The following is a 23877-nucleotide window of genomic DNA, read 5'->3' on the forward strand; positions in this document are numbered from 1 at the left end:
CAGGGGAGCAAGGGGTGTCTTGCCAGTTCTGCCGCTTGTTGGGCCTCTGCTTGGAGAGCAGTTGCCTGACCGTGCCGCAGGGAGGGGTATATGGCAACCCTGAGCTGAGAGCCCACTCCTGGGCTTGCTGACCGCAGTGGCTTCCCCACTCCAGTGCCTGGAAACTCTGCCACACTCAGGCACCCCCAGTCTTCCTGTGACCCTGGGGGTCTTGAGACAACACCGCCCTACCTGGGATTCTGCCTCGATTCGCCACCTGAGCATCTTTCAGGCAGAGATGTCCCTCGCTGGAGCAGACTTCTAAAAGAGCCGATTTTGCACTCCACTGCGTTATCACTTTCTAATAGCCGGCTTATGGAAGGTCCCTCCCCAACCCCCGCAACCCACCCCCCCGCAGTTTATCTTCTGATATATCCCCTCAGATTCACTTCTCCACACCTCCTATCTTGCAGAAAGTGGTCACTTTTCCATTTGTAGAATTGCAGCAATGCTTCTCTTAGGTCTTCGATTGAGTTCGCGGGTGTTCAGAATGATTTGATAGTTATCCAGCTCAATTCCTGGGACCAGACAAAACTAAAGTCTCCTACTCCTCTGCCATCTGAGAAACTCGAGCCTACCTATGATACCTTATTGTCATTTCTCCTCCTGGATTATTCAACAAACATCTAATTAATCTCACTGTTTCAACCCTTGACCCTTTACAGTTTACACTTTTATTCAGAGCACATATGTCCTCTCCTTAAAATCCTTCTAATGGCTTCCCATCTCACTCAGTAAAAATCGATGTCCTTCTATAACCCTTAGGTCCTACATAATTTGTCTCTTCCGTTATTGCTCTGACCTCATTTCCTACTATTCTTTTCTATTCTTTTCACTCTAGCCACACTAGCCTCCTTGCTGTTTCTCAAACATGCCAAGCAAATTTATACCTCAGGACCTTTGCAATTGCTCTTTTGCCTGGATGCATTTCCTCTGACTAGCTCCTTCACTTCCTTCAGGTCTTTATTCAAGTTAACCTTCTGGTGAGCTCTTCCATGGCTCACCATCTACAATTGCAAGCCTTCCTCCAAACTCATTCTTCACATTCCCTTTATTTTTCTTTGTTCAGAATTTATCAGACTGTAACATACTGTATACTGTATATTATGTTAACTTTATGTCTTCTTTGGTAGGAAGTAAGTTCTATGAGAGCAAGAAGTTTGTCTGTTTTGTTCACTGTGTGTCCTCAGCACTAAGACATGCCTGACACACAGAAAGTCCTCAATATTTGTCAAGTGAATTGATCATAATACTGAGAATATTAGGAAAATATACAGACTGACAAGACAAACATACAGTCATGCTCACTTTTATACAAATTGGTGATAACTATTGTTAAAAATAGATATTTTATTCTCAATATTCCCACATGAAAAGTGGAGTTAATTAGACAAAATTTAAAACAATAGAATTATGGACTGCTACAAAAATGTGTGACTTTTTTAACTGTAGCCAATTCGCACAGTGATTTTTAAAAATCGTGATATACAATATTATCATTCATATGATATACTATTTGAGCACTCGATTATAATCACAAAATAGAGCACAAGAGAAATCTTAGGTAGGTTTGTTAATGATTTCTGGGTCTTGAATTTCAACTCATTACCAGCAGAGGGTGCTACTGATCCACATTTTCATACATATGTTTTAAAAGAGTTTTGCTGATTTTAAAATCAGCAGGTTTCCACACTGTAAATGATGTTAACTTATAAATCTACATTATATGGTAATATATCAGCCACCCAAAAATAATGACTTGAGTTTTTAATATCTACTGTTTTATTGTTTTTATCCTTTTGTATTTATTAAAATGATGACCTTGTACACAGATATGGTACAATAATATACAGAAATAATTAAATCTTCAGCCCCTTCCTTAAACTGCCAGTTTTCCTTCCCAAGGTTATCATTGTTTCTTCTGTATATGTGTATGTGTGTTTCTCTTTGTGTTTGTACTGTATATTTTATTTTATTTATTTATTTTTTTAAAGATTCTATTTATTTATGTTACAGAGATAGAGACAGCCAGCGAGAGAGGGAACACAAGCAGGGGGAATGGGAGAGGAAGAAGCAGGCTCATAGCGGAGGAGCCTGATATGGGGCTCGATCCCATAACGCGGGGATCACGCCCTGAGCCGAAGGCAGACGCCTAACCGCCGTGTCACCCAGGCGCCCCAGTGTACTGTATATTTTAAATCAGAAATGATCTAAATACTGTTCTTTATCTTAGGATCAATTTATAACTTGACCACATAATTTTGGGATTCCATATTAGTACTTATAAAATCTCTTTCTTTTAAACAGCTGTATTTTATTCTAATGTGTGAATGAACTGTGATTTATGTAACCAGTATCCATTTGAAGGATTATTTTCAATATTTTGCCATTCCAAACAATGCTATAATAAATACCGTTTTATATTTACATTTGTAAATATGTGCAAATATATCTGTGGGTTAAATTCCTAGGAAAATTGGGTAGCTTTGAAAAGTAATAAAGGTGAAGTCCTATTTCCCTATATGCCAAAATAAATTATAAATGTATTCAATCATGAAAGTACTAGGAAAAAAAATGGGAAAATTTTTTTTTGTAATTTTGGAGTCAGGAAGGCCTTCCTAAGGTTAACACAGACTCAGACCTCACACAAAAAATGTTGAAATTTGACTGTATTTAAAAAAAAAAACAAACCTCTGCCTAGCAAAAAATAGCATAAACCAAAACTAGAAATGACAGTTGTACAAATGAATTGCTAATGCATATTAAAAAGAAATAAATTTCTTAATATATAAAGAGGTTTTGTAAATTGGTAAAATCAAGCCCCTATTAAAAATGGCCAAAGAATACAACCAGAACATAGAAATACAAATGGCTTTTAACACATGAAACCATATTAATGAGAGAAATGCAAATTAAAATGGCACGATGCCATATTTCACCTATCAGATTGGCAAAGATCAACACATTGTGTGTGATGAGGGTGTAGGGAACAAAGCAGGCTCACAGATTGTTGGTGAGACAATAAATTGATATAATCTCTATGGAAACCAATTTGGCAATAGCTATTAAAATTTTCAAAAGAAGGTTGATGAAGTTTTTTTTCCCATTTTAGTCAAATCTCCTTTGAATTAGCTGTATGTATGCAATCAAAAGAAAAGACTACACAGAGTTTAAAAACACAACCAAAATATTTTAAGAGAGGTATTATGGGGCATCTGCGTGGCTCAGTCAGTTAAGCTTCTGACTTCAGCTCAGGTCATGATCTCAGGGTCCTGGGATCGCCCTGTGTCAGGCTCCCTGCACAGCAGAGAGTCTGCTTGTCCCTCTCCCTTTCCTCCCTACTCAGCTTGTGCACTCTCTCAAATAAATAAATAACATCTTAAAAAAGAAAAAATGAGAGAGGTATTATGCCTTTTGTGTAATGTGGATGATAACCATTTTGGGCTATGGAAATTTACATGACAACCAAAATTATCTCTTAATGTGTATCAGTCAAGGTCCCTTAGGAAACAGATGGCACATTTTAAAAAAGGGGAGGCTGAAAAGAATTTCATTCATGAAGGTGTGGGCAGGGTTAAGAGAAACAGTAGGAAGAAGGGAGCACCCCCTGGTGTTGGCATGGTGGCTCTAGGAAGCCATCACCATCCCCAGCAAGCACCAAGGGAAAGCAGAGATACAGAACCAAGCAAGGATTGGCTTTTCTTTACTCCTGCTTTACTTCTGGGTAGATCTGGAAAGGCAACAGATGATTTTCATTCAGCTAATCTATATCTTGGTAGTTATCTTCAGGGACTCGCTTTATTTCTACTTCCCTCCAAAGAGGAATTACCAAATTTTCTTTCAAAATGTTCACTTCAGAATGGGACCCATAGATCACTTAGTTTCCAATCCTTTTCTTTCTGGGATGGTATCTTTATGAAAATTGGCTTCCTGAAGACATTGCTTTTGTTCATTAAAGTTGAATTAAAAGAAATTTAAAGATGATGACACCTAGAATATAAGAGCACCTTAGAGAGCATTGTAAGAAATAGCGCATTTTACGTAGAGTGGGCTTAGAAAAATAAAATGCGTGTCATGTTTGGCTATACTGAAGGAGGATTCCACTATCTGGTTTTCTTTCCTTTCTTCTAGTAGTGCCCCCTTCCTTCCACCCCCTCCAATCTACTTTTGGTTGGACGTGGTGAGCCCCTTCCTTGGATCAACCAGAGTTAATTTAAAGATGGAACTACTGGCTAATGTCTAGCAACATTAAAGACTGAGTTAGAAAGGGATATGTCTTATATGAATACATCTTTTCTTTTTTTCTTTTTTTTTTTTTCCTCACCTACTTACATAAGATTGCATTTCGTTGCAGTGTCCCTCAGTGGTTTTCAGATACAAGACAGAGAGTTAACTTTCAGGTCTGGCAACATCAGGGGCCCTGCCTGGTCAATGTGCTTTAAGGGGAAATGACTTGGCAAGTAAACACCGTGCTGTTATCAACTCTCTCTAGAGTATATCCAAATAGCCAAAGCACCGTCTTGGTTTTGTTTGGGTTTTGGTTTTTTGCTGAGTCTGCATTTTACCCCTATACTCTCTCCTGTGTTCACAAAGCATGTGTTTGGGGTGGGAGAAGCTGTTTTGGTGGAGCCTGCAGATTTCTGGCTGCCTTGGGGCAGGCACAGGGCACAGGCGTCACCAGCTTGTGCTGTCCACGGGCAGAGAGCATAGTATGAGCGCGCTCTGTGAGAATCATATGAGGCAAACAATAAATAAGTAATGGAACAATACGTTCATTTAATTCACTACACATCCATTGGAATTTATTGTTCAGACTATTCCTTTCACTACTTGGAGAGACATCAGGTGTAATACACTCCTGGGGAGAGGAAGTAAGAGTACAATTTGCCAGACAGGAGATATGGTCTAGTAGATTCAGAATTTTAATATTATTTTTGGCTCTACCACTGGCTTCCTTTATGACTAGGAGGGAAATCTCTCTGGGTGTTGCTAGTTTCGGTATCTATGGATTGATAAGAGGATCGTGATCATAGATGTTATGATAGTTCACTTCATGGGAAATTAAACAAGGCAAGTCAATGAGAGGAATGGGTTAATTGGTTATTTCTTTCTGGGCACTCTTTGTGCTTTAAGAGTACATTTAAGATCTGAATAAATTAAAGGAGTTTCAGAAAGTGCATCATACATGTGTCATCCCATTTAATCCCTGCAGCAAACCCAGGAGGTCATTCATGATATTGATTATGTAGATAAAGAAACTGAAACACAGAGTTAAGTAATTTGTTGGAGGTCACAAAACTAATTGGGCAGAGCTGGGATTTGAACTCAGATTATCTGAATCCAGAGCTCCAACTCTGAACTACTACACTTCCCCTCCCTCTCCTTTGGGGACGGAAATGATGACGCACAAGAATAGGAGCATATATAAAAATCTAGATATTCCAAAAATAGATTTTCAGAGCACCCGAGGCCGATTGAGGAAGAGAGAAAATAGAAGAGAAGTAGGAAATCAGCAGTGCTAAGGCTGTGAAGCATGTGATTAGGTATGAAGGGGTCTGGCAAAGCAGCCCCGGGGGCGGTAAGCAAAACGGCCAGCTTGAGAACAAAATGTTCCAGTTATGAAGTTTCTTGTTGTATGTGTGGAACCCTGAAGCTGGTTTGCTTGTTTGTTTTGTTTTTAAGATGTCTGTCCTCCCCCTGAATATTGTTTTCTTGGATGGGAAATGGCATTACAAAAAATGTCCCTCGTGTCTGAATCTGCCTGTATCTTCCCTCTGTAGACTTATATTTTTTTCCCTCTTCTGCAACCCCCCACCTACCTCGGGGTTCTGTTCACCCAGTGCTGCCAGGAAATACGCGTAGTCTCCCCACCTCACAGGTTTGTCCAAGCCCCTACCTTCCCCAAATAGTGTATTATTTAAAGCCCAGTTTATGTCTCATCTGCTTCAAAACACCTCCCAGCTCGCAATGGCCTCTCCCTGTCCTGACCTCCCACGGAGTTCAATGTACCGCTCGTGCACCTCTTTGCTTAATTATTGCAGTTTGTGTAGTCAGCATACTGTGTCTGCCAAGCCAGATACGGCCCCATAAGAGATGTCATGATTAATATCATTGGTGTTTTCAGAAACCATAACAGCCTTTAGCCCAGCGGAAACGTATGAAATTGAAGTTAAAAAGTGACTTTTCCTCCACCCTGATTACAGAGAGTATATTCTGGGTGATGTTTATTTTGTTGTTATGGCCGTGGCGGGGAGCACACCAAAATGGCATCGATACAGGCAAAGCAGTGTTCCTCCTTCTTCCTCCGTCTTTCCTCACCCTCCGGCTCGCACGATCTGGGCGGACCAGCGCGGCAGGTGCCGCCGATCACTGGCGGGTGCAGCCGATCGCGGGCTTCCCTCTTCTCCAGCCCTCATCTGCTGGCTCCGCAGCGCCCGGCGGAAGTCAGCTCCACCCAGTCACCTGATCCTGCGGGCCTCTGCTCTCCAGTCTGTTTTCGGAAGATGGTTCTTGGAGTGCTGGTAAAGTGAAAATAAGGTGGTGAGTTTTCCCCCAAGAAAAGAGCTAAACTGGCGGATGCTGGCCTTTAGTCATTGAAGGTCAAGAAAGTCCTGTTCTAAACAGGGAAAAGCCCATCCCAGGGGTAGCCTCTGTCTTCGCCTCACCACCAGCCCCAAACTCAATATGCTTGTGCCGATAAAGCTAGGTTCCCTCCAGAGATGTTGCTTGCACCACAGGCAAATCCTAGAATTGTTTTCAAAGGGGCTTTTGGATACCTAAGGTCCTGAATTGTCATTTCCAGCCTTCGTTATTTGGCATGTGTGCCCGTGGAAAGCGGTTATGTGGTTTCGTAGACCCCAAGAACATGGGAGCACCTAGATTCTTGCAGTTAGCGATTTCGGGTCTTCTCCTGGTCTCTGAGAGGAAAACCAGACCTCATGTAATAAGAACTGAAACTGAAGAGCACAGTGAGTTTTCAGAAGCATATGTGTGACTATGCTATTTCAGGAACTGTTCCAGTATGAGATGTTTATAATAAGTTTGGTGTGACCCAGCCAAGGAGCTTAATTTAACAGGGTTAAGTGAATGGTGGGAGGGGAGAGTCCCATTCTATGCCAGCTTGCATTGATTAGTAATCACACAGGTTTGCAGATGAGACTCGCTGAGCATTTACTAAACCTGGGACCTGTGGTTTGCAAATCATTTTGATTAACAGCTGCTGTCACCTATCTTAGGACAGGAAAAAGTGTTATTATTTTATTACCCTAAATATTAGTCACAAAGAGACTAAAAACAGTGTAATTGGGCAACTATAAAATTTACTGGTTAAGTCAAAAACCATGCTCCGCCCTCACACTAGGCTCACTAAAGACGACTCTTCTGGGAACATCTCAGTGAACAGATGTTTCTTCTGTTTCCATGAAGAGTTTATTGGCATCTGTTAGTGAAGGGCTCTTTTGGCTTAAGGAATTTCTTGTTTATCTACATATACACACAGATACTTAAAAAAAATTTACATACCTTATTTCAGCGTTTTGCCTTAATTCTCCAGTTGGGACTCAGGTGAAATATTTGCCTGAATTTCATAATTAAGTATTGAATGATTATTAAAATATGCCTACCGGATCTGAAGTTTGGAAGCTTAATGTTCAAGAAATAATTGTTAGTAAAGGGAGAAAATACTTAAATGGTTGGTAAAGGAAAGATAATTACATTGTCAACATAATGTTTTGAGTCAGAGTTTGATTCAGAAGGCTTTCTAAAGAGTTTTCGAATCATACTAAAATCTTTTTTCAAGGATGCTTCTTCTGTCTCTGTATAAATCTTTCTTTGCAAAGAAATTCAACTATTTCTTAGTGATTGAAGAATGTGGATATTGAAAAATGCAAATTATGCCCTTGTGTTTGTCAGTTCCTAAAGAATATGAAATATTCTCTATATTGTACATAAATAGTGAATTTATTCTAACTCCTTTAGGAAGTCAGAACAAATGGAGAAGATTTCTGTAAGTCTCAAAGAGTGTAGATGCCTAGAGGTTAATATTCAACTCTGTAGTTACAGTACTGGTGAAAATTAGATATATAATGAGGTAACTTACTTTAGGTAAGAAACAAATCACATTGTTTTATAGATGTTGCCATCTATAAAGTTCAGAGGCTTTTAATCATGCTTTGGATCCGGGAGCTGGTTGATCGGTGTTGACTCAAGAGCTTTTACTATATATAATAAAGCAATTCAGGCAATAACAATAACGAGACTCAGATTCTAGAAATAAGAACAATGAGGCATAGTTCAATCAGTGAGAAATAAATAAAATGAGTGAAATAATTGGTTTGGATAATTTCTAACATTATTTTACATTCAGCTCATGTGAATCCAAATGGAAATTCCTATAGCAGACTTGTGGTCCCAGTGTTCTATTTATAACCATGGATTTAGTAAACGATATAGCATTATGCACAGTGTGTGATACGTAATAGGGGCCCCTCAATTTTTCCATTCTCACTCCCAAACTAGGATAACCCCCTATTATATGCTCCCAGGGCCCCTGGCACTTTTCTTTCCCAGTGTGTAATTATATAGTTATCTCTGGGCTTTAGGGTTGCTAGATTTATCAAATAAAAATACAAGAGGCTCAGTGAAATTTGAATTTCAGATAAACAATTTTTCAGTATAAGTTTTTCCTGTGCAACTTTTGTGGCATACTTATACTAAAAAATTAGCCCTTCTTTATCTGAAATTCAGATTTTTAAAAAAGATGTTATTTATTTATCTGAGAGAGAGAGAGATAGCACAAGCAGGGGGAACAGCAGGCAGGGAGCCTGATGTGGGGCTGGATCCGAAGGGAGAGGCTTAACCCACTGAGCCACCCAGGCACCCCTGAAATTCAGATTTTCTTGGGCATCCTGGAGTTAATGTGGCATTCCCAGTAGCTTATGTGTTCATATCTGTACCTCCTGCAGACCACAGGTCTTAGGAGAGCAGATACTTTCTAGAATGGAGGTATTAGCACTTTCCAGGCACTTGATAAATATTGATTGAGTGCCTAAAAGAATGAGTGATATTGAGTACAACTGAGGTTCAGAGAGTTTAAAAATAATAGAAGCATTTCTTGGGGCACCTGGTTGGCTCAGTCAGAGGAGCATGTGACTCTGGATCTCAGGGTTGTGAGTTAGAGCCCAAAATAATCTAATCTTTTCTGTTGAGATCTGAAACTAAAAAGATTTGGACAGGACAGACAGGAGATGTTTCCAAGCCATATATGGAGGAGGTGGCCCAAATTTTGAAATCCTTACCATCACATCTTTTTGAACTCAGATGTTCTGCTTTATATTAGAAAAAGCAAAACAAGTTAATCTTGAGAACGTTCATTAGCTCATGACGAGCCAGAGTCTTAAGTGTACACTTTCTAAGGTTTTTTCATAAACCACGGAGTGGAGGTCACTAAGGTGAGTCATGGAAGTTTAGCAAACAGATGGTAAAAGGAGAAAAATGCCTTGGAAAAACAAATAGAAATACATGTCTTATACACTACAAATAGAAATGAGTGCCTTGTATGCTAGGAACATTAATCTGGATCAGTCACAAATGCCCACAAGGCAAAGCCTTTCCCTGTGGCTTGAACAGCTTCCCACCTCAGTGTTCAACAAGGAGCATAGATAGGGTCTGAGAGTTTTTGAGGTTCCAGTTTTAGGGAGTCTATTAGCCTCATGCCCAACCTGCGCTTCTGTTCTCTGGCTCTTGAAGAGAAAAACAGTCCTTTCATATTGAGAACATGGACAGATAATCAGTCTTGTAAGACTCTACTTGACGAGGAAATCTAATGGTGCCTGCAGTGTCCTGGCCACAGTCAGCCATAGATTTAAAGCATGCGTGTTCACAGGGGCACTCTCTTCTGTCATTCCCTCTACATCACTTCCAGCCTCCCAGTGGAGTGATGAGAAGCTCCCATTTGGCCAGGGGAAATTCTCCAGAAAAGTTGGTAGCTGTGAGTAGTTGAGGGGTCAACACTCACAGGAGCTGGGGGACACATCTACAAGCCTGGTAATTGTGTGTATTATATTTGACTGTGGCTTATCAATGATGCCAACAATAATGTCTTGGTTTTTGAATACAAGAATTAAAATTGTTTTGTTTTGTTTTTAAGATTTTATTTATTAATTTGACAGAGAGACAGCCAGCGAGAGAGGGAACACAAGCAGGGGGAGTGGGAGGGGAAGAAGCAGGCTCCCGGGGGTGGGGGGGAGCCTGATGTGGGGCTCGATCCCAGAACACTGGGATCATGCCCTGAGCCAAAGGCAGACGCTTAACGACTGCGCCACCCAGGCGCCCCTAAAATTGTTTTTGAGGAAACAACATGCATACACAGTTCAAACAATCCAAGGATAGAAGACAAAATTTAATTAAATGACAAACATACAGTACAATTATAAAGCCTAGGAGAGATCAGAAAGAATAGAGTCCAGTGAGTATATACTGATTCCAGAATTTCCATAGAGGAATGTATTTTAGGCTTTGTATTGAAAAATAACCCTTGAATATATGGAAAGGGAGGTATTGACAAGTAACAGCACAAAGTTTTAGGTGATCCTGACTCTAATTAGTAAAGGATTCTGCAGCACGAGCTTCATTGGCTGGAGCTGGTGGCTGTTATCTTGAAGGAAAATGAAACCAGATTGTGAGGATTTTTGAGTATCTTCTAATACCAGTCTTTCTAAATACCCCTTCCAATTATAGTTCTTTTAAAATTTCTCTACCTTTTGTTCATTTTCTGTGAGGGGATTTTTAAAGAAAGATCTGTGAATGGAAATCTTCTTAAGATCCTAAAAAATCCTCACTTTCAAACTCTCTGTAACCAGCTATTCGTAACTATTCAAACTATTGTAACTCTTTTCCTAGGTTAATTTAAATTTTGCCAGTTTAGGCAAAATTTTGGATTTATTTCCACAGGGCATGTATAGTAAGTTCTCATTAGGTGAGAACCAGAACAGGTACTCAAATAGGAGCTATTAGCATCCTCACCATCACCATCATATGTGACGTATTATTGTAAATGAAAAGCAGTATGGTTAGGAGTCCAGCCTCTGGAGCAGGACTGCCTGGGATCAAATCTGGCTCCAGCACTCGTCTGGGGTGACTTTGGGTGTGTCTCTTTATTCTCTCTTTGCCTGGAAATGGAAATAATAGCAATGTCTACTTCATAGGGTTGTTTTAAGAATGAATTGCGTTGATACATGTAAAGAATATAGTACCATGACTGGCACGTGGCAAACCCTTTATATGTGTTAGTTGTTGTTTTCAGGAAATTTGAGTGCCGAAGTTAAACACACGGAAACTTGTTTAAACCAATTGTTTAAAGACCTCTTCATCCCTCCACAGCTGATTTAGGACTAAATAGCATTGCTAGATTATTGTCAGGACAATGCTAACTTCAAACAAACAAACAAACATGTCTACTTCTGCCTGCACTTTAGCCACTTCATCTGCGTGATCGAAGGAAGGTCAACAATGGCCTCTGTGAGGAAGGTCACGGACAAGCGGCACAACCCAGTGGAAAGCATTTGTAGAAAAATTAGAGCCATCCAAAAGAGAGAAGAGATTTCAGATCCAGTTCGACAGATTCTCAAATACCAATCTAGCCGTTTTGATAGTCCACAGATTAACACCAAGGAAGATTTTGAAGCGGTACTGAAGAACATGGCGGCCACTCCCGTTCCCTCACCCAGCACTTTTTTCTTACGTACCGGGAAAGACGATGCCATCATTACATCTCCTCAAATAATGTCTCCAAGAACCCTATCCATTTCTCATCTCAGCTCTCCCGAGAGTGCAGCATACCCTGTTCCTCTCACAAGTCCTGAAAACCTCTCACGGCCAAGATCACAGAGCTTTCACAATGACACATCATGGATATCAAAGACCAGGAATGGGGAGCACTTCTCTAACAAGGATTTGAATAACTATTGTAGTGAAAATAATTTTAGTGCCTCAGCACTTGACTTTGATTCAACCTCTGATAAAAACTCTGAATATTTTACTCCTCAGGAATCAGTGGTGAAAAAATTATCTCTAAATGAAGCTGGTAAATATTAATCTTCTAATGTTCTTTCAATAAAGGAATAAGCATATCACTTTCTGAATACCTGAGTTAAAAAAATCCAATCCACATGATTAAAACTTAGATGGAAGCATCCATTTTTCCCTTTTTAAGTATGTTTCTTTTTCTTTTAAAAAATTTTTATTCATTTTTAACATTATTTTTAATTTTTTAAATTGATGTAGAGTTAACCTATTAATTTCAGGTGTACAGTGTAGTAATTCAACAATTATATACTTTATTAAATGCTCACCATGATAAGTGGAGTTAATGTCGGTCACCATGCAAAGTTATTGCAATATTATTGACTATATTCCCTATGCTGTATTTTTCATCCTCATGACTTATTTATAACTGAAAGTTGGTACCTCTTAATCCACTTCACCTACCCCATCACCTACCTCCCCTCTGGCAGTTACTAATTTGTTCTCCGTATTTTTTAGTCTATTTCCTTTTTGTTTGTTTTTTAGATTCCACACATAAGTGAAAGTATATGGTGTCTTTCTCTGTCTGACTTATTTCACTTAGCATGATGCCCTCTAGGTCTGTCTATGTTATCCTGAATGGCAAGATTTTATTCTTTTTTTTTATGGCTGAGTAATGTTCCATTGGGTATATGTACCACATCTTCTTTATGCATTTATCAGTAGACATTTAGATCACTTCCATATCTTAGCTATTGTAAATAATGCAATAAACATAGTAGTGCATTATCTTTTCATTTTTTTAATTTAATTTTATTTTTTAATTATTTTATTTATTTTTTTTAGAGTTCCATGATTCATTACTTGTGTATAACACCCAGTGCACCATGCAATACATGCCCTCCTTACCACCCATCACCAGCCTATCCCATTCCCCCACTCCCCTCCCCTCTGAAGCCCTCAGTTTGTTTCCCAGAGTCCATAGTCTCTCATGGCATATATCTTTTCAAATTAATGTTTTTGTTTTCTTTGGATAAATACCCAGAAGTGAAATTACTAGTATTTTCATTTTTAATTTTTTTGAGGGACCTCTGCACTGTTTTTCATGGTGGCTGCACCAGTTTACAGTCCCACCAATAGTTCATAAGGGCTCCCTTTTCTCCATATCCTTACCAACAGTTGTTATTCTTGTTTTTTGGTAATAGTCATTCTGACTGGTGTGAGGTGATATCTCATTGTGGTTTATTTGTGTATCCCTGATGATGAGGGATGTCAAGCATCTTTTCATGTGTCTGTTGACCATCAGTATGTCATCTATGGGAAAATGTCTATTCAGTTCTTCTGATTTTTAAATTGGATTATTTGGTTTTTTGGAGTTGTTAGTTATTTATATATTCTGGATATTACTTCTTATTGGATATATCAATTTGCAAATATCTTCTCCCAGTCAGTACATTGCCTAAGCTGTGCAAAAGCTTTTTAGTTTGATATGGTCCCAATACTTTATTTTTCCTTTTGTTTCCATGTCCTGAGGAGAAAGATTCAGAAAAACATTGCTAAGGTCAATGTTGAAGAGTTTACTGCTTGTGTTTTCTCTTAGGAGTTTTATGGTTTCAGCCTTTACATTTTGATATTTAATCCATTTTAAGCTCATTTTTGTGTATGATGTAAGGAAGTGGTCTAGTTCCATTCTTTTCCATGTAGTTGCCCAGTTTTCCCAGTATTATTTATTGAAGAGACTATCTTTTCCCTATTATATAATAGGGATTCATATCTCCTTTGTCATAGATTAATTGACAATGCAAGTGTGGGTTTATTTCCGGGCTTTCTGTTCTGTTCTGTTGATCTTTGTGTCTGTTTTTGTGCCAGTACCATACTATTTTGATTACTACAGCTTTGTATTATAACTTAAAATCTGGGATTGTGATGCCTTCAGCTTTGTTCTTCTTTTTCAAGATGGCATTGGCTATTTCTGGTCTTTTGTGGTCCCATATAAATTTTAGTATTTGTTCTAGTTCTGTGAATTTTTTTTTTTAATTTTAGGTAGTTAACATACAGTGCAATATGATTTTCTGGAGTAGAATTCAGTGATTCATCACTTACATACAACACCCAGTGCTCATCATAACAGGTGCTCTCCTTAATACCCATTGCCAATCTAGTCCATCCCCTACCCACCTTCCTTCATCAACCCTCAGTTTGTTCTCTATAGTTAGTAATCTCTTTTAGCTTATTTCCCTCTCTCCTTTTCCCCCTTCCCATATGTTCATCTGTTTTCTTTCCTAAATTCCACGTATGAGGGAGATCATATGGTATTTGTCTTTCTCTGACTTATTTCACTTAGCATAATACCCTTTAACTCCATCCATGTTGTTGCAAATGGCAAGATTTCATTCTTTTTGGTGGCTGAATAATATTCCATTGTGTCTGTGTGGGTGTGTATATACACACCACATCTTCTTTATCCATTCATCAGTTGCTGGACATTTGGTCTGTCTCTGTAGTTTGGCTATTATTGATAATGCTGCCATAAACATCAGGGTGCATGTATCTTTTTGAATCTGTATTTTTGTATCCTTTGGGTAAATAAATACCTAGTAGTGCAATTGCTGGGGGTTGGGGTAGTTCTATTTTTAACATTTTGAGGAACCCCCATACTGTTTTCCAGAGTGGCTGCACCAGTTTGGATTCCTACCAACAAGAGGGTTCCCCTTTCTCTGCATCCTCGCCAACACCTGTTGTTTCTTGTGTTGTTAATTTTAGCTATCCTGACAAGTATTTTGATAGAGATTGCCCTAAATTTATAGATTGCATTGGATAGTATGGATATTTTAACAATATTAACTCTTAAAATCCATGAGGATGGTATATCTTTCCATTTTTTGATATTGTTTTTAATGTCTTTCATCAGTGTCTTATAGTTTTCAGACTACAGGTATGTCACCTCTTTGGTTAAATTTATCCTAGGGATTTTATTCTTTTTGATACATTTGTAAATTGGATTGTTTTCTTAATTTCTCTTTCTGTTATTTTGTTGTTGGTGTATAGAAATGCAACAGATTTCTGTATGTTGATTTTTGTATTCTGAGATTTTACTGAATTCATTTATACTTCTAGGAGTTTTTGCCGTAGTCTTTAGGGTTTTCTATATATATAGTATGATGTCATCTGGAAATAGTGACAGTTTTACTTCTTCCTTACCAATCTGGATGACTTTTATTTCTTATCTGATGGCTGTGGCTACGACTTCCAATACTATGTTGAATAAAAGTGGTAAGAGTGAACATCCTTGTCTTGTTCCTGATCTTAGAGGAAAAGCTCTCAGTTTTTCACCATTAGCTATGATGTTAGCTGTGGGTTTTTCATATAAGGCCTTTATGTTGAGATATGTTCCCTCTAAACCTACTTTGTTGAGGCTTTTTTTTATCATGAATGATGTTGTACTTTGTCAAATGTTTTTCCTGCATCTATTGGGATAGTCGTATGGTTTTTATCCTTCATTTTGTTAATGTGGTATATCACGTGGATTGATTGATGCATATAAAATCGTCCTTGCATCCATGAAATAAATTCCACTTGCTTCTGGTGAATGATCCTTTTAATGTACTGCTGAGTTCATTTTGCTAATATTTTATTGCAGAGTTTTGCAACTGTGTTCTTCAGAAATATTAGTCTGTAGTTTCTTTTTTTTCTTTTTTTGTGGTTTCTGTCTGATTTTGGTGTTAGAGTAAAGCAGGCCTCGTGGAATGAACTAGGAGCTTTCTCTTATATTCTTTGAATAGTTTGAGAGGAATAGGTATTAGCTCTTCTTTAAATGTTTGGTAGAATTCAACTGTGAAGCCATCTGCTCCTGGACTTTTGTTAATTGGGAATTTTTGATTACTGGTTCAATTTCAATACTAGTAAGTGGTTTGTTCAGATTTTCTCTTTCTTCCTGATTCCATTTTGGGAGGTGGTTTCTAGGAATTTATCTATTTTTTTCTAGGTTGTCCAGTTTGTTGGTATACAACATTTTGTGGTAGTCTTTTATAATCCTTTGTATTTCTGTGGTATCGGTTATGACTTCTGTTTCATTTCTGATCTTATCTGAGTCCTAGCTTTTTTTTTTTTTTTTTAAGTCTGGCTAAAAGTTCATCAGTTTTGTTTATCTTTTCAAAGAACCCAGGTCTTAGTTTCATTGATCTTTTCTATTTTTTGTTTTTTTTTTTCAGTTTCTATTTCATTTATTTTCCCTCTTCCTCTACTTCTATTTCCTTTCTTCTACTAACTTTGGACTTTTTTTTCCCCCTAATTCCTTTAGGTATAGAATTAGATTACTTGATATTTTTCTTGTTTCTTGAAATAGGCCTGTATTGCTATAAACTTCCATCTTACAACTATTGTTGCTAAGTCCCAAAGATTTTGAACCAACAAAGATTTCATGTCTCTAATTTCATTTGTCTACAAGTACTCTCTGATTTCTTCTTTACTTCCTCATTGACCCTTAAGTTGTATATTAGCATGTTGTTTAGCCTTCAAGTGTTTTGTGGGTTTTTTTCCAGTTTTTTTTTTCTTGTAATTGATTTGTAGTTTCATAGTACTGTGGTTGAAAAAGATGTTTGATATGATATACAGTCTTCTTAAATTTACTGGTACTTATTTTTTGGCCTAACAAGATCTATTCTGGAAAATATTCCACGTGCATTTGAATGTGTATTTTGTTGTTTTCAAGTATTCTGTATCTATCTGCTAAGTCCCTCTGATATAATGTGTCATTTAAAGCCACTGTTTCCTTATTAATTTACTGTCTGGATGATCTATCTGTTGATGTGAAGTGCTAAAGTCCCCTATTATTGTATTACTGTCAATTTCTTTCTTTAGGTCTGTTAATAGTTGCTTTTTGTATTTAGGAGCCCTATATTGGGTGTGTAGATATTTACAATTGTTATATTCTCTTGTTGGATTGATCCCTTTATAATTATGTAAATGGCCTTCATTATTTCTTGTTTCAGTCTTTGTTTTAAGGTGTATTTTGCCTAAGTATTGCTACCCCTGCTTTTTTTTTTTTCCATTTGCATGAAATATCTTTTTCCATCCTTTCACTTTCAGTCTTTATGCTTTTAGTTTAGGGTCTCTTGTTGACAGCATATAGATGAGTCTTGTTTTTTTCTTTTTTTTTTTTTATCTATTCAGTCACCCTATGTCTTTTGATTGGAGCATTTAATCCACTTACAATTAATTAGTAGGTATACACTTATTGCCATTATGTTAATCATTTTCTGACTGTTTTTATAGTTATTCTGTGTCCCTTTCTCCTTCTCTTAGTCATCTTTCACAGGGGAGAGAATTTCTTTAGTGTGCTTGGATTTCTTTCTCTTTATTTTTCGTGTATCTATTACAGGTTTTTGGTTTGGGGTTACCACGAGGTTCATGTATAACATCTATGTATATAATCGTCTGTTAAGTTGATGGTCACTGAAGGTCAAACACATTTTAAAAGAACCACAGTTTTACTCACCCCCCCTACATTTTATGTATATGATGTCATATTTTACATCTTATTATGTTGGGTATCCCTTCACTAATTTTTATAGGTATAATCGATTTTACCACTTCTGTCTTTTAACCTTTATACTAGCTTTATAAATGATTGATCTAGTATCTTTGTTTGCTTTTACCAGTGAATTTTTTCCTTTTATAATTTTTGTAAATCTAGTTATAACCTTTCACTTAAAGAAGTACCTTTTACATTTCCTATAAGGCTGGCTTAGTAGTGAGGAACTCCTTTAACTTTTGTCTGGAAAACTCTTTCAATTCTGAATGATAACCTCGCCATGTAGAGTATTCTTGGTTGTATTTTTTTTCCCCATTTCACCACTTTGATTATATGGTGCCACTCCCTTTTGGCCTGCAGTGTTTCTGCTGAAAAATCAGCTGATAGCCCTGTGGGGGTTTCCCTTGTACCTAACTGTTAGGTCTTCTCTTGCAGATTTTAAGATTTTCTCTTTATCTTTAATTTTTGCTACATTAATTATGATGTGTCTTGCCAGTCTTCTTAGGTTCATCTTGTTTGGGACTCTCTATGCTTCCTTAAACTGGATGTCTGTGTCCTTTACGATAGGGAAGTGTTCACCTATTATTTCCTTTAATATGGTTTCTGCCCCCTTCTCTCTTCTCCTTCTGGGTTCCCTGTAATGTGAGTTTTGTTATGCTTGATGTTGTCCAAGAACTTCCTTAACGTGTCCTCATTTTCTTAAGTTCTTTTTTTCTGTGCAGCTTAGTTGCATTTTACTACCTTGCCTTCCAGATCACTGATCTATTCACCTGCATCATCAAATCTGCTATTGATTCCCTCTAGTGTTTTTTTCATATCAGTTATTATATTCTTCATCTCTGGCTGGTTCTTTTTTATATTTCCTATCTCTTTGTTGAAGTTCTCACTGAATTTATCAAGTCTGGTGAGCATCTAATGACTGTTACTTNGCAGATTTTAAGATTTTCTCTTTATCTTTAATTTTTGCTACATTAATTATGATGTGTCTTGCCAGTCTTCTTAGGTTCATCTTGTTTGGGACTCTCTATGCTTCCTTAAACTGGATGTCTGTGTCCTTTACGATAGGGAAGTGTTCACCTATTATTTCCTTTAATATGGTTTCTGCCCCCTTCTCTCTTCTCCTTCTGGGTTCCCTGTAATGTGAGTTTTGTTATGCTTGATGTTGTCCAAGAACTTCCTTAACGTGTCCTCATTTTTTTAAGTTCTTTTTTTCTGTGCAGCTTAGTTGCATTTTACTACCTTGCCTTCCAGATCACTGATCTATTCACCTGCATCATCAAATCTGCTATTGATTCCCTCTAGTGTGTTTTTCATATCAGTTATTATATTCTTCATCTCTGGCTGGTTCTTTTTTATATTTCCTATCTCTTTGTTGAAGTTCTCACTGAACTGTTTATCAGGTAGATTGCTTATTTCCATTTCATTTAGCACTTTTTCTGGGAGTTTGTCTTGTTCTTTCATGTGGTTCATATTCCTCTGTCCCTTCATTTTGTCTGACTCTATTCATTACTATATATTAAGTAGGTCAGCTGTCTTCTAGTCTGGAAAGTAGTTACCTTATGTAGAACATGTCTTGTGAGGCCCAGTAGCAACCCCCCCCCCCAGTCCACAAAAACAAATGTTCCAGAGGTGTCCCTTGTGTGGACTGTGTGTGCATTCCTCTTGTGACTGGGTCAGAACTGCTACTGGTCCTCTGGTGGGCAGGGCCAGCCCTTAGCCCAGCTGTCTGCAAAGATTGGCTACAGGGCCTGCTCCCAGCACAGCTGAATGAAGGGCCTGGCTTCAGCCACTGCAGGCATGCTGGTGGGCAGGGTTAGCCCTCAGGCTGGCTGTCTATAATGTCCAGCCTTGACTCCTGCAGGTGCGCTGATGAGCATTGTTTGCCTGTGGTGCAACTGACCAAGAGGCCTAGCTACAGTCACTGTAGGCATGCTGGTGGGTGTGGGTAGCTCCTGGTGCTGCTGAATGAGAGGCTTGGTTGCAGCTGTGAAGGTTGTACTGGTGGATTGGGCTAGTTCCTGGCAAGGTTGAGTGGTAGGCCTGGCTATAGTTACTGTCAGTATGCTGGTAGATGGAGCTAGCTCCCCCACTCCCTGGGGGCAGAAGTAGCTCTGGAGGGGCTCTAGTCCTAGTGGGTGTGGTGGGGTAGTAGTTGCTCTGGAGAGACACAGTTTCCAACTGAGCCTCCTCCCCACCCCCAGTGTGTAGGTTAGGAGCTGATTTGGAGAGGCACCTGCTAGGCAGTTCTTCAGGAGAATACCTGCATGGGGTAAGTTGTGCTAGCAAGGTAGATGGAGAGTGTCCGAATCAGTATCTGCAAGTGTCAGACCAGCTAAGTGAAAAGGGTGCACCTCATCCCAGAGAAAACTCCTGCAGATCCCTGCCCCATTGGCACACATCCTAAAATTAGTCATCTCTTTCATGTATATCCCAAGCACTTTTCAGACTGCTGAGTCTTGGGCCAACTGATGCAGTGCACTGGCCCTTTAAGAGCAGAGATTTGGTTTCCTGCAGCCCTCTATGACTGTCAGAGTTAAGTCCTGCTGATTTTCAAAGCCAGATGATAGGGGCTTGTTTTCATTACACAGGTCCCCACACCAAGGGTTTGGTTGTCTACTGTGTCTCTCCTCTCTTACCCTTCTCCATGGGGCCTTCTCTTTATGCTTTTAGCTATGGAAGATCTCTGCCGTTATCAGGTCATTAACAATAACGTAAATAGTTGATTAATGCATATTTTGTATGTTATATGTATCACATACTGTATTCTTCCAATAAAATAAGCTAGAGAAAAAGAAAATATTAAGGATATCATAAAAGAGACATTTATAGTATTGTACCATATCTGTTGTTAAAAAACCACATGTAAGTGGACCCATGTAGTTCAAACGCATGTTGTTCAAGGGTCAACTGTAATTGTTGCCTTGGTGTGTCTGTGGGAGGAAGTGAGCTTAGGATCCTACTCTGCCACCTTCTAGCAGGACTCACCCTGTTTTTTTCTCTTAAAAGAAAATCGTACACGTGAAATGTAAGTATTTTCCATGCTTTTAATTAAAAACCTTACAGAAATTCCAGACTGTATTTATAATCATAATCATTGGTTATTTCTTTACTGATCTGAAAACAAACTTTCTCTGGGGCAAATTAGAACGTCATGATGGAAATACATAGATATAGGTTAGTTAAAATTCATGTGGTTCTCAGATGCCTTCCTAAAAACTACCATTTTATGTGTGTGTGTGTGTGTGTGTGTGTGTGTGTGTGTAAAACATGTAAGAAAGTGTAGGCTCCATTGTAGAGCCAGTAAGGCAGACCAGGGGAGAATGTATTTTGCAGGCCAATTTTTATTTTTTTTTTAAAGATTTTACTTTATTTATTCGACAGAGATAGAGACAGCCAGCGAGAGAGGGAACACAAGCAGGGGGATTGGGAGAGGAAGAAGCAGGCTCATAGCAGAAGAGCCTGATGTGGGGCTCGATCCCATAACGGCAGGATCACGCCCTGAGCAGAAGGCAGATGCTTAACCGCTGTGCCACCCAGGCGCCCCTGCAGGCCAATTTTTATTCAGATTTTGTGAACTCTATTTAGGGGATTACTCATAGAGTCCCATACATGATGGACACTGAAAAGCAAAACAACATAAGATGACATGTTTTCTATATAGCTAATTTTTCCACTCCCTCTATTTTTCTTTAAAATATTTCTGTTCGTGTTGTACTAGTTACTTTTTCATAGAATGCTTTTAATATTATAGGGCCAAGAACTCCTTTCCCTCTCTTTCATCTCTTTTATTCTACTTTAACAAAACTTATAAATTAAAAGGAAAATTGAATAATAGACTTTCAAGGCCAATTTTTTGCCTGGTCTTTTCAAGTCAAGTAACCAGTATTGGGGGCTGCTATTGAAATATCTCTTTTGTAAAAATTAAAACAAAATCAGCAGTTGTAGCACAGAAAACAGCTGGATATGCAAACTTTCTTCTAATAGGATGGAAACTAGGAAACAATGTCAAGGAAGATGTAACCTGCAGCACTAACAGGACCTGTGAAGAATTACTCATGAGTATTTTTCATGCATGTGACACCAAATGCAGAGGTAAGTTGAAAATTATCTGCTGAAATGTTTGAAAGTGCTCATCAAGTCATCTGTAATTTCCTTTGTGAGCAGAAGGGAAATGGTTTATGTGTGGTGGTCTGTGTAGTCGTGTTTACATATGTGATAGATACAACCTGATTTCGGAGTAGGGACAGCTGTTGAGGTGTTGGTTATTTCTTTATAATTTCTTTATTCCTATTTTGCATATTTTACCAGTGTCTTGCATGATTTTTTTTTTCGAGCTTATCAACGGATTTGCATCAGTTAAAAGAGATATTTCCAATCATTGGAACTACTTACANGGATACAACCTGATTTCGGAGTAGGGACAGCTGTTGAGGTGTTGGTTATTTCTTTATAATTTCTTTATACCTATTTTGCATATTTTACCAGTGTCTTGCATGATTTTTTTTTCGAGCTTATCAACGGATTTGCATCAGTTAAAAGAGATATTTCCAATCATTGGAACTACTTACATGTCATCAGTGGTCCCTCACTAGAAATATATACCACACATTTATAAAACCACGATACAAAATTTAGCTCAAAGTTGTTCATTTTAGAGTATGTAAAACTTAGTATTCTTACAAGATTTAGAGTCACTCCCAAACATAGCCAATGAAAGAACTGACAACCTGCATGTCCCAGGCAGACAGAGAGCCAAACCACATTCTTAGTGATGCAAGCAGGCTGAGTCCCAGAACCCAGGGGAAGGGGAGGGTCTCACAGGACCAGCCAGGACCTTTCCTTGGCTTCACGCAGAACAGAAATCAAATGTGAGCTGGAGAAAGTGAAAACAGAGTTTATTGAGTAGTGTGACTGATAGATAATAGCAGATGGAGTGTCCAGGAGACTCAGAAAGGAGAGAAGAAGAGTCTCATCCTTGCAAGGCGTTTGTATTAGAGAGTCTAGGGTGTATGTTTCTCCAGGAATCCAGGGTAGGGTCCAGTCAAAGGTAAGTGTCAAGTGAACAATATGTGTTATTCCATAAATTATGGAAGATAAGGGTATTGATGCCAGCATCAGCTGAAGTTTGTCTGAAGCTAATGTCCTGGGACACGTTTAGGATCTGGCACTTAAGTGTTATCAGGTGTTTGGGGCCTAGGACAAAACTCAATGACTAACTTTCTGGCCTCTGCCTGTTGCGGGACCATTGAGCCAACAATCAAGAAAGAATTCTCGAGACGTTTTACGGTGCAACTTTTAGTAACTTTATTTAAGTAGCACAGGGACAGGACCCGTGGGCAGAAAGAGCTGCACTTTTACTGTATGAAGCTGGTGGGTGGTTATACGTTTAGTGCTCAAAGAGGAGGGGACATGCAGGGGGTATAAGATCATGAATGTTTTCTTTGAATTTCTACCCATAAAACTTTGGCAAGATTTCTCTGGTGCTTATCATTCAGCTTGATATTAACTATTTGTGAGACGTACAGGCAGTCATGAGACCCTTTAAGAATTAGCAACCAGCACGTGCATGGTCCTTATCGGAACTATGCAGCCTGTAGGTCAGCCTTCTGGGCTAAAGGCAAACATTCTTCTGCTTCCATCCATCATCACCCCTTGAAATGGGAAGTTGGCAGAAGGCTTGTTCAGAGGCAAATTATGGAACATGAGTGAATAGGGCCTAGGAGAAAAACAGCAGAGCTGGGGCCTTTCTAAAATGGAATCCCTTCAGCTTTCCTGCTTCATTAGGACAAAACACGAGACAAGCAAGAAGGAAATAGTTATTTCTAGGAGATAAAGGATCAATAACCAATGGGTCTGGATTTGGGAAAGAAGGAAGGGACAATGTGAATTTTTATTTCCATCTTTTGACTGGGCTGAGGAACAAATCTATTTACAAAAACTCTTGGGGGTCCTCTTTGGGCTTAGGAAATTCTTTAAGACCCTTAGTTCAGACTTCAACCAAGGAGCGAAAGATGCCTGATGAGGATCTCTGGGGGTCCTGAATGGTCTTATTTTTAAATATTTATTTATTTGACAGAGGGAGAGAGGGAGAAGCAGGCTCCCCACCTAGCGGGGAGCCCAATGTGGGACTCAGTCCCAGGACCCTGCGATCATGACCTGGGCCAAAGGCAGACTGAGCCACCCATGTGCCCTTGGATGGTCTTATTTTTAAGTGTAACTGTTTAATAGTTTCTTTAGAGTGGAAAGACAATTCAGACAGCATAACTAGGATGAATGCTCAAAGG

General features: G+C 38.7%; 1 protein-coding gene across 1 annotated transcript in view; it reads left to right on the forward strand.

The window, feature by feature from the left end:
• Positions 1–6443: 6443 nt before the first annotated feature.
• IRAG2 (inositol 1,4,5-triphosphate receptor associated 2) overlaps positions 6444–23877 on the forward strand; it is a 131534-nt gene continuing 114100 nt past the window's right edge. The window contains exons 1-2 of the mRNA XM_034646541.1: positions 6444–6579; positions 11514–12121. Of these exons, the coding sequence (XP_034502432.1) occupies positions 11548–12121 (574 nt within the window). The 5' untranslated portion in view covers positions 6444–6579; positions 11514–11547. The remainder of the gene's footprint in view (positions 6580–11513; positions 12122–23877) is intronic.

The sequence above is a fragment of the Ailuropoda melanoleuca genome, chromosome 16 (assembly GCF_002007445.2).
Source record: "Ailuropoda melanoleuca isolate Jingjing chromosome 16, ASM200744v2, whole genome shotgun sequence".
Taxonomy (NCBI): domain Eukaryota; kingdom Metazoa; phylum Chordata; class Mammalia; order Carnivora; family Ursidae; genus Ailuropoda; species Ailuropoda melanoleuca.